General features: G+C 33.7%; 3 protein-coding genes across 4 annotated transcripts; 2 read left to right on the forward strand and 1 right to left on the reverse strand.

Annotated features, from left to right (window-relative positions):
- The first annotated feature begins 3,121 nt into the window (after positions 1 to 3,121).
- LOC108599411 (hrp65 protein) lies at positions 3,122 to 3,913 on the forward strand. The gene is made up of 2 exons (XM_017986222.2): positions 3,122 to 3,521; positions 3,583 to 3,913. Exons 1-2 carry the CDS (start codon positions 3,145 to 3,147, stop codon positions 3,638 to 3,640), a joined length of 435 nt encoding a protein of 144 aa, XP_017841711.2. The 5' UTR covers positions 3,122 to 3,144; the 3' UTR covers positions 3,641 to 3,913.
- Positions 3,914 to 4,225: 312 nt separating this feature from the next.
- On the forward strand, positions 4,226 to 9,327 carry LOC108598482 (calcium channel flower). Of its 2 annotated transcripts, none has more exons than XM_017985137.1 (5): positions 4,226 to 4,333; positions 4,563 to 4,686; positions 6,250 to 6,457; positions 6,519 to 6,626; positions 6,858 to 7,116. In XM_017985137.1, the coding sequence occupies exons 1-5, from the start codon at positions 4,331 to 4,333 to the stop codon at positions 6,991 to 6,993; spliced, it is 579 nt and encodes a 192-aa protein (XP_017840626.1). In that variant the 5' UTR covers positions 4,226 to 4,330; the 3' UTR covers positions 6,994 to 7,116. The 2 variants fall into 2 exon arrangements, with proteins under 2 accessions (XP_017840626.1, XP_017840625.1); XM_017985136.1 differs by lacking the exon at positions 6,858 to 7,116 and adding an exon at positions 8,680 to 9,327 and having other exon boundaries at positions 4,227 to 4,333.
- Positions 9,328 to 10,341: 1,014 nt separating this feature from the next.
- LOC108599222 (transcription elongation factor 1 homolog) lies at positions 10,342 to 10,796 on the reverse strand. Its single transcript, XM_017986017.1, has 2 exons — positions 10,548 to 10,796; positions 10,342 to 10,493 (listed from the first exon to the last, which is right to left on the reverse strand). The coding sequence occupies exons 1-2, from the start codon at positions 10,661 to 10,663 to the stop codon at positions 10,358 to 10,360; spliced, it is 252 nt and encodes an 83-aa protein (XP_017841506.1). The 5' UTR covers positions 10,664 to 10,796; the 3' UTR covers positions 10,342 to 10,357.
- Between the last annotated feature and the right edge of the window lie 1,231 nt (positions 10,797 to 12,027).

Consider the following 12,027-nt stretch of genomic DNA (forward strand, 5'->3'; position numbering starts at 1 on the left):
CCTGCGGCGCTTGGTGCACTTTCAGCTCTGGGGGGCGGGGCGGCCGGCGGTGAAGGTGGCAAAGGCGGTGAAGGTGGCAAAGGCGGTGAGGCTTCGAGTTCATCATCATCTAACTCCAAATAATGATAATAATAATATGAATCAACTTGGGCCAAAATAATTGGGAGTTTTAATAACAATCAAGCGAACAGTTTTAATAATCATGCAACAAATATTTGTGATTAGACGGTATGTACTTCATATAATTCTTACATTTTACAGTGAATATATACTTACAATTTCACATTTGTTTTTAGAACACTTGCAAAGAGAGGGCAACAAGCAAAGCGCAGGTCAACTATTCATTTTAAATGAGTGATTCTCAATCTTCAGAATAAATAGTTTTGTGGGCTCAAGTGCTAAAGTTAAAATTTCATTGTAAATCAATCCAATTAAAAAATATAAAGTTATCAATGTCAAAGTTTTTGTAATGATACATTTCATTACAAAGTTTTCATTTCAGCCATGTCATTAGCAGAAAAAGGCATAGAATGACGCTAAAATATAAATTTGTACATATGTTGCTATATGCTTCTTAATTTCAATATCATTTGATTCAGATCATATTAGCTGTGAAGACTCCTGTATTCCACTTTAATTATGATGGAAAAATTCCCGAATTTTTGCAGCTAACTCTCTTCGTAAGGTATCAGCCAATAATTTTATTAAGACGGAATTGGTTTCATTTTTGAATCATTGAGTGAAATGAACATTCTTAACAGCATTTATTTTCATCTTGCTCTTGTCAAGTGTCTGGCACGTTAAAGCTAAACAAATAAAAATTAATATTACTATAGAACCAGAAAAAAGTGAAACAAACAATATCGTGAAACAGAAACGCTTCGCGCCTTTTTTGTTTATTCCTGCGGCGCTTGGTGCACTTTCAGCTCTGGGGGGCGGGGCGGCCGGCGGTGAAGGTGGCAAAGGCGGTGAAGGTGGCAAAGGCGGTGAGCAGAGTTCATCAGTCAGCCTAACTCAAAAAATGATAAATGTAATATAATCAATTAGCCAAAATAATTGGGGTTTTTCAATAAATCAAGCAAACCGTTATTTAATAATCATGCAACAAGATTGTGATTGGACGGTTAGTACTTTCATATCAATTCTTACATTTTACAGTGAATATATACTTACAATTTCATATTTGTTTTCAGAACACTTGCAAAGAGAGGGCAACAAGCAAAGCGCAGGTCAACTATTCATTTTAAATGAGTGATTCTCAATCTTCAGAATAAATAGTTTTGTGGGCTCAAGTGCTAAAGTTAAAACTTCATTGTAAATCAATCCAATTGAAATATAAAGTTATCAATGTCAAAGTTTTTATAATTAGATGTATTCAGCATTCTTCATAGGTAGGAAGGGTATTCAATAGCATCTGCATCTGAGTGCTCCATTTGAAAGTGTTTACTTTTAAACCTTAAAATGCTTTGAATCACGCAATCCGAAATGGTAGTTCTTTTATATAAGAGTAAATTTGTGTTAAATCTACCATAGTTCCCATTTGTATTGCAAAGAAAAGCTCATAGAATTGACAAAAATATAATTTGTACATGTGAGCTGCATGCTTGTTAAATTTCACAGATTCAGTCCCTATAACTGTTAAGATTCAATTTATTCCACTTATTACAGAAATTTTGTCCAGCTAACTGCATTGTCAAGGTTATACAACCAATAATTTTATTAAACGGAATTGGTTTGCATTTTTGAATCATTTGAGTGAAAATGAACATCTTAACAGCATTTATTTTCAGCTCTTGTCAAGTGTTTGGCGCGAAAAGCTAAACAAATAAAAATCAAAATTACTATAGAACCAGAAAAAAGTGAAAAAATAAACTTCGTCAAACAGCAACGCTTTTTTGGCGGTGCCCAAGGTGGTGCCGGCGGCGAAGGCGGTAAGGGTGGCGAGGGCGGAAGTGCTTCGAGCTCATCATCAGCTAACTCCAATAATGATAATAGTAATTTAAATAAATTGTTACAAATGATGTTTAATAATAATGACAATAAAGCGAACAGTTTTAATAATCATGCAACAAATATTGTGATTGGACGGTATGTACTTCATAGATTTATTACATTTTACAGTGAATATATACTTACAATTTCATATTTGTTTTCAGACCAAAGCGCAGGTCAACTATCCACTTCAAATGAGTGATTCTAAATGCTAAAGTTTAAAATTCATTGTAAATCAATCGAAGTGAAATATAAAGTTGTCAATGTCAAATTTTGTGTAATGGAATATAGTCAGCATCATAGGTGGGGAGAGCATTCAACAGCATCTGCATCTGAGTGTTTCATTTTAAAGCGTATACTTTTAAATTTTAATATGATATCTTAGTCTGTGAAAAGTCAAATGTATAGTGCATGTTCATTAATATGCATTTTGCTCTTAAGAAGCTTATCAGATTTTGCAATCAAAATGCCAGTGCTTATAAGCTTATAAAATTAACGCCGAAAATATAATTCGTACACGTGTAGTAGTGCGCAGCCACGTATCGCAGTACTACTAAATAAACAGAGACTAAAAGTAGGCAGACGTAGAAACTAGCTACTTTACTGGCTGGTGCCAGCGCCCGAAGCCAAGACATAAAAAGAAAGCGTTCGGGAACTGGAGAGCTATCTTGCTTTTCACGAGTGGACCTCAACCAAGTCGGCTGAGCGTTATTCAAAAAGGAACAATTGCTAAAAGTCAAAAGTTTAATTTGAAGAGCATAAAGTATCAAAAAAAAGTAGGTAAAAGTACTCTTCATACATTTTTGTGACTCTCTTAGTCAAAAGTCGCTCTTAGCAAAACTTTGGCTTTGCCTGAAAAAAAATGTTATTTTTCTCTCTCTATCACATTAAATTAAACTTAATCTGAATAATTGCAAATTTTAATTTCAATTTAACATAAAAATTAAATAGCAGTAGTAGATTGCATAATACAGTGTGCTGCATGCTTGTTCAATTTCACAGATTCATCGGATTCAGTCCCTATAACTGTTAAGATTCAATTTATTCCACTTATTACTGAAATTTTCTCCAGCTAACTGCATTGTCAAGGTTATACAACCAATAATTTTATTGAACGGAATTGGTTTGCATTTTTGAATCATTTGAGTGAAAATGAACATCTTAACAGCATTTATTTTCATCTTGCTCTTGTCAAGTGTTTGGCACGTTGAAGCTAAACAAATAAAAATCAAAATTACTCTAGGACCAGAAAGAAGTGAAACAAACAATGTCGTACGCAGGAAAGGCTGGATTGGTCCTGTGATGCAAATGGCTTCTGGTCTGCTAGGCGGTATGGGGGGCGGTGCCCAAGGTGGTGCCGGCGGCGAAGGCGGTAAGGGTGGCGAGGGCGGAAGCGCTTCAAGCTCATCATCAGCTAACTCCAAAGATGATAATAATAATATGAATAAATTGAACCAAAATAATTGGAGTAATAATGTCAATAACGCCTTCAGTATTAATAACCATGCAACAAATATTAGGATTAATCGGTATGTACTTCATATAATTCTTACATTTTACGGTAAATATGTACTTACAATTTATTTTCAGACCACTTGCAAACAAATGGCAACAAGCAAAGCGCAGGTCAAGTATTCGCTTTAAATGAGTGATTCTAAAACTTCAGAGTAACTAACGTTGCGCGCTCAAGTTCTAAAGTTAGAACTGTTTTGTAAATCATCAAAATGAAATATAAAGTTTTAAATGTCAGTCTTTCTAATGAAATGTATTCCGCATTGCTCACAGGCAAGCTCATAGAATTGACGCCACAAATAATAATTTGTACGTATGTGCTTGTTAATTTTCACAGATTCATCTGATTCAGTCTCTAAACCTGTGAAGATTCAATGTATTCCTTTTATTATTGTGAAACAATTGTAATTTTCTGCAGCTAACTGCTATGCTAAGTTTATTTTAATTTTAATTATTAATTTTATTTGAGCATAGCATAGTGTTTGCTGTGAAAATAAAATTAATAAACATTAAGTTAATTAAATATTATATTATAAAATATTAATGTATATTTTTTTGGTCATAGTAGTATTGTAATTCCTATTCAACTGTTGTTCTCATTTCAAATATTCGCGGTATTTTTTGCCTACCATCGATATATCGATATTAAATCTAGAACATTTTGCAGCACTATCGCAGTGCATGCCTTACAGCACTAGTAATTTGTCGCATTTCATTGCTTTACAGCACTAGTAATTTCTCGAATTGAATTTTGCATAATATTTGTTAAAGTTAGACTTGTGTTGTTAGATTTGTGTAGCTTAAGGTTAAATATTTGCCAAACAAAATGGTACGTAAGGGTGGGAGCGTCGTGAATTATATCAAATATTTGTTAATATATATGGTTTACCTGTTTATGTTCACGGCAATGATTTTTGGTGACGTTCAATATGTGCATGTGTGTCAGTTCTTTATGTGCGTGTGACGAACCACTGAAATAAAAGGCCGCGTCATTAAATTGCATCCAATAATTTCGATTTTTTACTAAATTATGTCAATTACAATGTTTTTATGCGCAGTCGTTTGTGGAAAAATTAACGGGACTTATGGCACGTCCAAATCAACAAGACCCAGCTGGCGGTCCAGAGGCACCCTGGTATCTCAAATATGGCAGCCGAGTGCTTGGCATCGTGGCCGCCTTTTGTAAGTTACAATCAACCAATAAGTAAACATTTTAGTGTAAAATTCATATGAATATTAAAGTGTAGCTACATATTTGCATCGATTTTTTCTATGCGCTGCCCTTGTCTGTGTGTGTGCGTGTGTGTGTATAATTTTGTTGATGCGTTGTTTATCTGTCGCGTGTGCTCGCTCGCCCCCCATTCGCCCACAACACGCATACTCACACGCTCTTTGAGCGGACATTGATAAAGGCAAACCATGAGCGACAAAAGGATACAGAAATGTTTGCCAATCTGTGCGGCGTGTGTGTGTGTATGTATGTATGTATTGTGTGTTGGAGGCGTTGCTGTCTGCTTGTTGCCTTTAAGTGTATTTTATAGTTTCTTCAATGCATTTCAACCGACAATTTCGCATGCTTCCACTACAGGCGTATATTTTTATCAGTTCAATTGATGTTCTCTTTATGTACTTGTATGTACGTCTGTATGTATGCATATATACACACATACCCTTCTCTCGCTCTCTTTCTCTTAGTGTCAGTCTGTGCTTTGTTTTCTCAGTTGTCATGACATTGAACCTGCCTACCAAACGTTTCCTTTGTACATTTCAATGTGTTTTATTATATGTACATTTGCATAAATAAAATGGGTAAACATGCTAGAAATTTGCTTTAAAGATCGCAAACTTAGCTCTTATCTTAAAAGATAAACTTATGTAGTGTCTTTAACTAAAATCATTGTATTACAATCAACAAGCAATTGTAACGGCAGAATTTTAAAAAATCTTACACTAATGGGGCTTCCATAAACAGGTTTTATTAAGACAGAAGTAGAATAATTTAATCACAGCCTTATAATAAAATAACTATACACTACTACTTAAGCTGATGAACTCTGCTCTAGACCGCAATAACCTCAAAAAGTGAGGCATCATTACTCATAAACTGGATTATCGCATAAAATACCCTAGAAAAATTATCTTATGAACGTGATTAGATAATGGAAAACATCCAAAAATTAAAACAATTACTTTTATGTTTATCTCTCGAGCCAAATTGTTATCACCGCACCAATATTTAAATTGTACTTACTGGGATAAGTCAACTTAAAGCTCTAATTTAATTTACATATATACATATGTCTGTTAATTCTATCAATAGTAAATTTAGTTTTTGCTGTAGATCAGCGTGAACAGCTCATGTTGTTTTTGCTTCTAATTCAACTACCAATGCTCCAATTTAAACAAGTGTTTTTTCTGGCTTGTCACGCTTCTATGGTCTGCATCGTATATTTAATTTATTTTATTTTCTCCCGTTTTGCTTATTTCAAACAAAAGAATGGAGCCCAACCAAATGAGTGACTCGCGATGATTAGATAGTGAAAAGTTGGTAGATAATGGGTCCAAATATTGGAGGCGTTTGGTAAATTGTAATTTAAAATCTACTCTTGTTTATTTTGTATTTTAATCAACTGAAACCGCCCCTTGTATTAGTGTTGATGAATGTTTTCAATATATTTATATATGTACATGATTTTTAATTGCGATATATATTGTAAAACTTACTTTTTCTCTTTTAAATTCCAGTTGCCATACTCTTTGGTCTGTGGAATGTGCTGTCGATCATTGGTTTGAGCGTGTCTTGCCTCGTCGCTGGCATAATACAGATGATAGCAGGATTTGTGGTAATGGCCCTGGAGGCGCCTTGCTGCTTCGTGTGCATTGAGCAGGTGGGCTCTGTGGCGGATAAGGTCGACTCCAAGCCAATGTATTTCCGAGCGGGTCTCTACTGCGCGTGAGTATCACTGCATAGTTTGAATGAACTGAATAATGAATTTCATTGCTTTTGCTTGCAGTATGGCAGTGCCTCCAATATTCATGTGCTTCGGACTGGCTAGTCTCTTTGGCAGTGGTCTGATTTTTGCCACAGGCGCTGTCTATGGCATGATGGCGTTAGGCAAGAAGTGAGTATTGTCGATGGATCAATGCAGATATTGATTAAGTCAAGCAGTTAGTTGGCTAGTTTAACTGTTAGTTCGTGAGGCGCTGAGAACGCGGTCAACAGGCAAATGCTAATCATAAATCTATATTCTCTTTATTCCTTGTTGTGCTTACGCTTGCAATAACTAAACCATAACTACAAATACTCACACACAAACACACACACACCTATGTAAATATTGTAATGATAAAAGAGCGTCGCGAGAGGACATGGCTGCTGCGGCCACATCGCCCACCCAAATGGGCGGCCAGGTGGGTGGCCAAATGCAAATGGGCGGCGATCAACATATCACACTCATGGAAGATCCAGATGTCTGGCGTCCAACATAAATGCGTTAATTAGATGCATAAACTGCCAAAACGAAAACAACAAAACAAAATAATAAACTACAACATCACACACACACACAGAACATACCTAATTGGAGAAAATGACAACAAGAAAAAAAAAAACAGCTACATAAATTACTAAAGAGCCTCAAAGCAATTAAACTAATATTTTACTGCGCATAGTTTTTAGTGTTCGTTCCAATAACAAGCATTGATAATTCGATTAACAAATAATGTTCTAATGCATCTAGTTGCAACCAATTCAGAGTATTTAGCATAACTGTTTAACAAAACACCCCACCAATGAGAAACACAAGAAAAAACAAGAAATGTTACAATTGCATTTGAGAACAATTTGTTTTTAGCGTTAATTTTCTTGTAATTCGCATGCAGTTGCATTTCCATTTAAAAATATCGTTGAAAATTGCAGTTAAATATATAAATATATTTATATATAAATACATAAATAAATAAATGCATATATTTTTAGTGTAAAACTATTTAAATATAAAGCAATTAAAAACAGCTCAATAAATTAAAGCAGCTTCCACACACAAATTACCTGGCAATAGTAATAAAGTCAAAGATAAATTGAGCTATAGAGCAATTTATACAAAAATGGTGAGATAAATTAAATAAATAAATGAGCACCATATAAAATTGAAAACGAGGCAACAAACTTATTATTGTATTCAAAAAATGTATTATGAAAAAACATTCCAATTAGTTGAAGCGTTAATATTTATTCAGAATATACATTATTATTTATTCTACTTTAATTATGTTTTTTATGAAAGATTTAAGTTCATAGTTAATCAGTAAACATTTAAAATGCTACCAAGTTAGGTTATCTATTAAAATATTAGTTAATTATATACGAACGCAACACTAAAAATTAATTAATGTAAAATATAGTGTTCATATCAATTAAATTAACTGCCCCTATATCACACACACACACACAATCAGACATACACATACACTATAAAATGTATAACGTATTAATTCAACTATGCTAAACCAATGAATTGTACATGATAAGTGCAGTACCAGTAACGGATCCAGAACAGTCCAGTCAAATACAATAATATAAATATGCTACACCAACTAAGCAACAACTACTTCAACAGCAACAAGTACGCAACAAAAGGCAATTGCAATAATTTATTATTCAATCTATTCAGTAGCTCAAATGATAAACGTTTCATGTAGATAAGCTTAACTTCTTTTGGTTTTCTTTTAGTAAAGTAAATTAAAGCTTTGATTAGTTTATATTTTGAATTTCCATTCGTGTTACCCAAACATGTATCTATTAGATTTTAACTTTGTCTTTTGCACAATTCTTTAGTATATAGTTTTGCTTATAATTTTCTAGTCTAATTGTAAGAGCCAATATATTTGTAGATTATCTATTCTTTTTGATGAAAATGAAACGATTGTGATCTCTACCTATAAATTAATAATTAATTGGCATATAAATTGTACAATATCTGTTTTTATAATTACTGCATTCGATTATATCTATGTAGGCTCGAAGAGCACCAGTTAATTTATTTCACACACATTTCTTAGTTGTCGCTATCTGTAAGCTTGAGTTTTCGAAATTATATTTGTACTTCTTTGTATACTTATAGCATTTGCTTTATACATATATCTTACTAATTCGTTTCACACATTTATATATAGAGCCAGCATTGAGGATATGCGTGCCGCGGCGGGCACTACGACGGGATACGGCGGAAATTCATCCACAACCAATGATCGGGCCGGCATTGTCAATAATGCGCAGCCATTCTCCTTTACCGGCGCTGTGGGCACCGACAGCAATGTGTGATGTATATAGAACCCGTATCAAAGCCGTACGCTTGGATCTTTTGATCGGCTGAGGTGTGCGATGAGAAAATAAGACTCGCATCGCAACGCAACGCATAAAAGGCAACTTAAAAATATTATAACTACAGCAGCAATTCAACTGGAGCTATTATACATGTGCAATTTACTGTTGGCGACCAATTTCATCCAGTCCCTTGGGCATGAAAAGATCTCTCTCACTAATTTGGCGTCGAGCAAACAACAAAGTCTTACGGCCCTGCCGCTGTTAACCTCAAAAAAGGTTTTTGAAAATATAAAAAATATAAAATAACTAAATGAAACAAGATAAATACTATTAAATATTAAATATACATACATATGTTTGTGTCAATTGTGTTTGCCGATTTCGGTTCTAATTGTTGCCTGTCTATCATTCCAATTTGGTTAACACAAAGCATAAAAACTATTTAACATGTTGCTAATCAATTTAAAGTGAACATAAATAAATTATTGTGCGATGTTAAATTTAATTTTAGTCATAGTTTAAATATACCTAAAATATATTTAAATGCATCATAAAGAACACTAAATATATATAGTAATATAAATTAAAATTATGTATGTAAACCATATTAAAATTGAATTATACATACTTTAAATTATGTTAAATAAAATTAATTATACATAAACGATTTGTTTCATATAAATTTATTTACTACTTTACTTTAAGCATAAATTGTTAACTTTAAAACATTTAAAACTTGTACATAAAATTTATATTCTTAAGCAATTTCCTCTTCTTCGACAGCTTCCTCTGGTTCTGCAGTGTCCTCTTCACCAATATCATCGCCTTCTTCAACGTCTGCATTCTCAGTCTCTGCTGAAGACTCTTCTTCTGCTTCGTCACCGTTTTCAGCGACCTCTTCATTTTCGTTTTCCTCGGCCAGCTGCTCATTGGAGCCCTCCCAGCGGAAACGACGATCACTGATTACCTCCGAGTTGGCCGCAATAACCACGGCAAAAAACGCTATATAAATATAGAGTTTATTTCTATATTAAACATAAGTTTATATAATTTTAAACCTACCGAAAGTCATGATAAGAAATTTGTTTGAAAGCATGTTGTACTGTAATAGAAGACGTTTCAATAGACTTGGATGCTGACTGAAGTCTTATGCAAACCTTTTATAGTTAAAATTTTGTGTCATAATTTTGGCTTCGTTTAGCAAAGCAATTGTTTAAATATTTGCTCTTCCGACGAATTAGCGCAAAGCTTTTTAAGTTATTTAAATAGTTTTGACTAAACTCAGAAACCAGAGCACAGCTTTAGTGAGACAACGCATATGTTTTAGAATTAAGGTCATTAGAGACAATTATATTTTAATATAAATTAATAGATAATGAAATCAAGGTGAAAGCGCAGCCTTGACTGATTGTTAAATAAGGTATATTATATTCAATTAGCTTTAAATATCAATTCGAAAAATGTATTTTATTTTGCAAAAATATTTTAAAGTTTAATATTTTAGTGATATGCCATATTACGTTTATTCTATTTATTGTTTTCGTCGCATGCGTCAATCCAATCATTATAAACATCTATGGGCTCTGACAAGGAGATAATGGTGGTTTGAAAGAATTCGTGGCATATTTGACAAGCTATGCGTCCAAGTTTTCTCGACATATCTCTATGCAATTAAAATTAGGATTCATTGACAGTTTGTTATGAGAAAATTTCTTACAGCACAACATCGCAGGAACGTTCATGATTACAAAATGGACATTTGAAATGCTTTTCCAGGTTCTGTATAAGTTTACGCCTTGGCGGTGGCTTGCGTTTTGACTTACGGCGACCCATTTCTCAAATATTAATTAGAATGCTTTTCACTAAAATTATTGGCCAACGTCTACAGGCTAATAAATTCAAGTGGACTGCAACTCCTGATTTTAAACACAAGGCCAACTATGTTAGAAGAGCAACATGTTTTCAAAATGACAGACGACGAGCTTGACGTATACTTAGCAGGTTTGTTGCTCAAGTCTTTTTTGTTTACATATATTGTATTTGTCCTTTTTTAGCTCTTGTTTCTCAGTGATGCTTCCTATTGGCCACCTTGTTCGCTTGCCGAGGCTGAAAATCTTTAAGTTTATGGATATATATGATGACCCCATACTTTTTTGATGGCAACCCATAGGGTCTCGTCCTGTGAGTGCCGGAAACCAAAAATATTGCAAATGATCCTGATCCGGCCGAGCTACGGCCACTCTTCTATAGAGGATTGCCAGTGCTTGGCAGCCCTTGGTGATATGCAACAGTATTATTACATATGCATAAAATGTTGCATGCTTTCAAGATGAACAATTAGCAAAGACAGCAACCTGACAAGCCCTGCACAAAATCATTGCAGACAACATTTTTTTTTTTATTTTATTAAACCAGTACATCAAAAGCGTACTATAACAGCACAATTATTTAATGAATTGGAGCCTAACAGTATAGGGATGCCCTATGCAGTATAGGATGAACCTAGCAGGAAGGAGCAGGAGCTAAAAAACGATAAAATTTGGCCATATAAAATGTAAACAACAAAGACTTAAGCAACGAACTTGCTCAAACATTTTTTTGGTACGTTTCTTGATAGCCTAGTATGCAGTTCGAATGCTTGGATGCCCAGGATCACAAAAATGCTTGTCCTTTTGAAATAGGAAGGATATCTGAAAAGCAGGACCCAGCCAAAAACAAGAAGTCAATTGTTTTCGTTGTATAAAATGTATTATTTATTCTTAATCAGTTTTCTTTATACTTGTATTATTTAACCGCTAAGCCTTAAAGCTAAATGATAAACATTATATACATACATTTTCATATTATAAATAAGAAGATACATAACAAATCAAATGAATTCAATCTTCAAAGTGACATTTTAAATTATTAAGAATAAGCAAACTTATGGCTACGTATAATACAATTATAATTATATATATATATATCAGCATCTCGTTAAGCAGGACTAGCAGTTCTTGTTGTTGATGTTGCCACTGATATCTGATGTTGTAGTCCTAAGAGACGTATCCGGATGTCTCAAGTATCTATCCAGGACGTAGACTCGATTGTAGTATGTTATGTATGTTATTTGATTTATAAATAATGTGTGTATAATAAAGTTATTGGCAAAAAACCAAAGCGGCCAACTTGATTTTGTTACAAATAGAGTTACATCA

Source organism: Drosophila busckii, chromosome 3L (assembly GCF_011750605.1).
Source record: "Drosophila busckii strain San Diego stock center, stock number 13000-0081.31 chromosome 3L, ASM1175060v1, whole genome shotgun sequence".
NCBI classification, from domain to species: Eukaryota; Metazoa; Arthropoda; class Insecta; order Diptera; family Drosophilidae; genus Drosophila; species Drosophila busckii.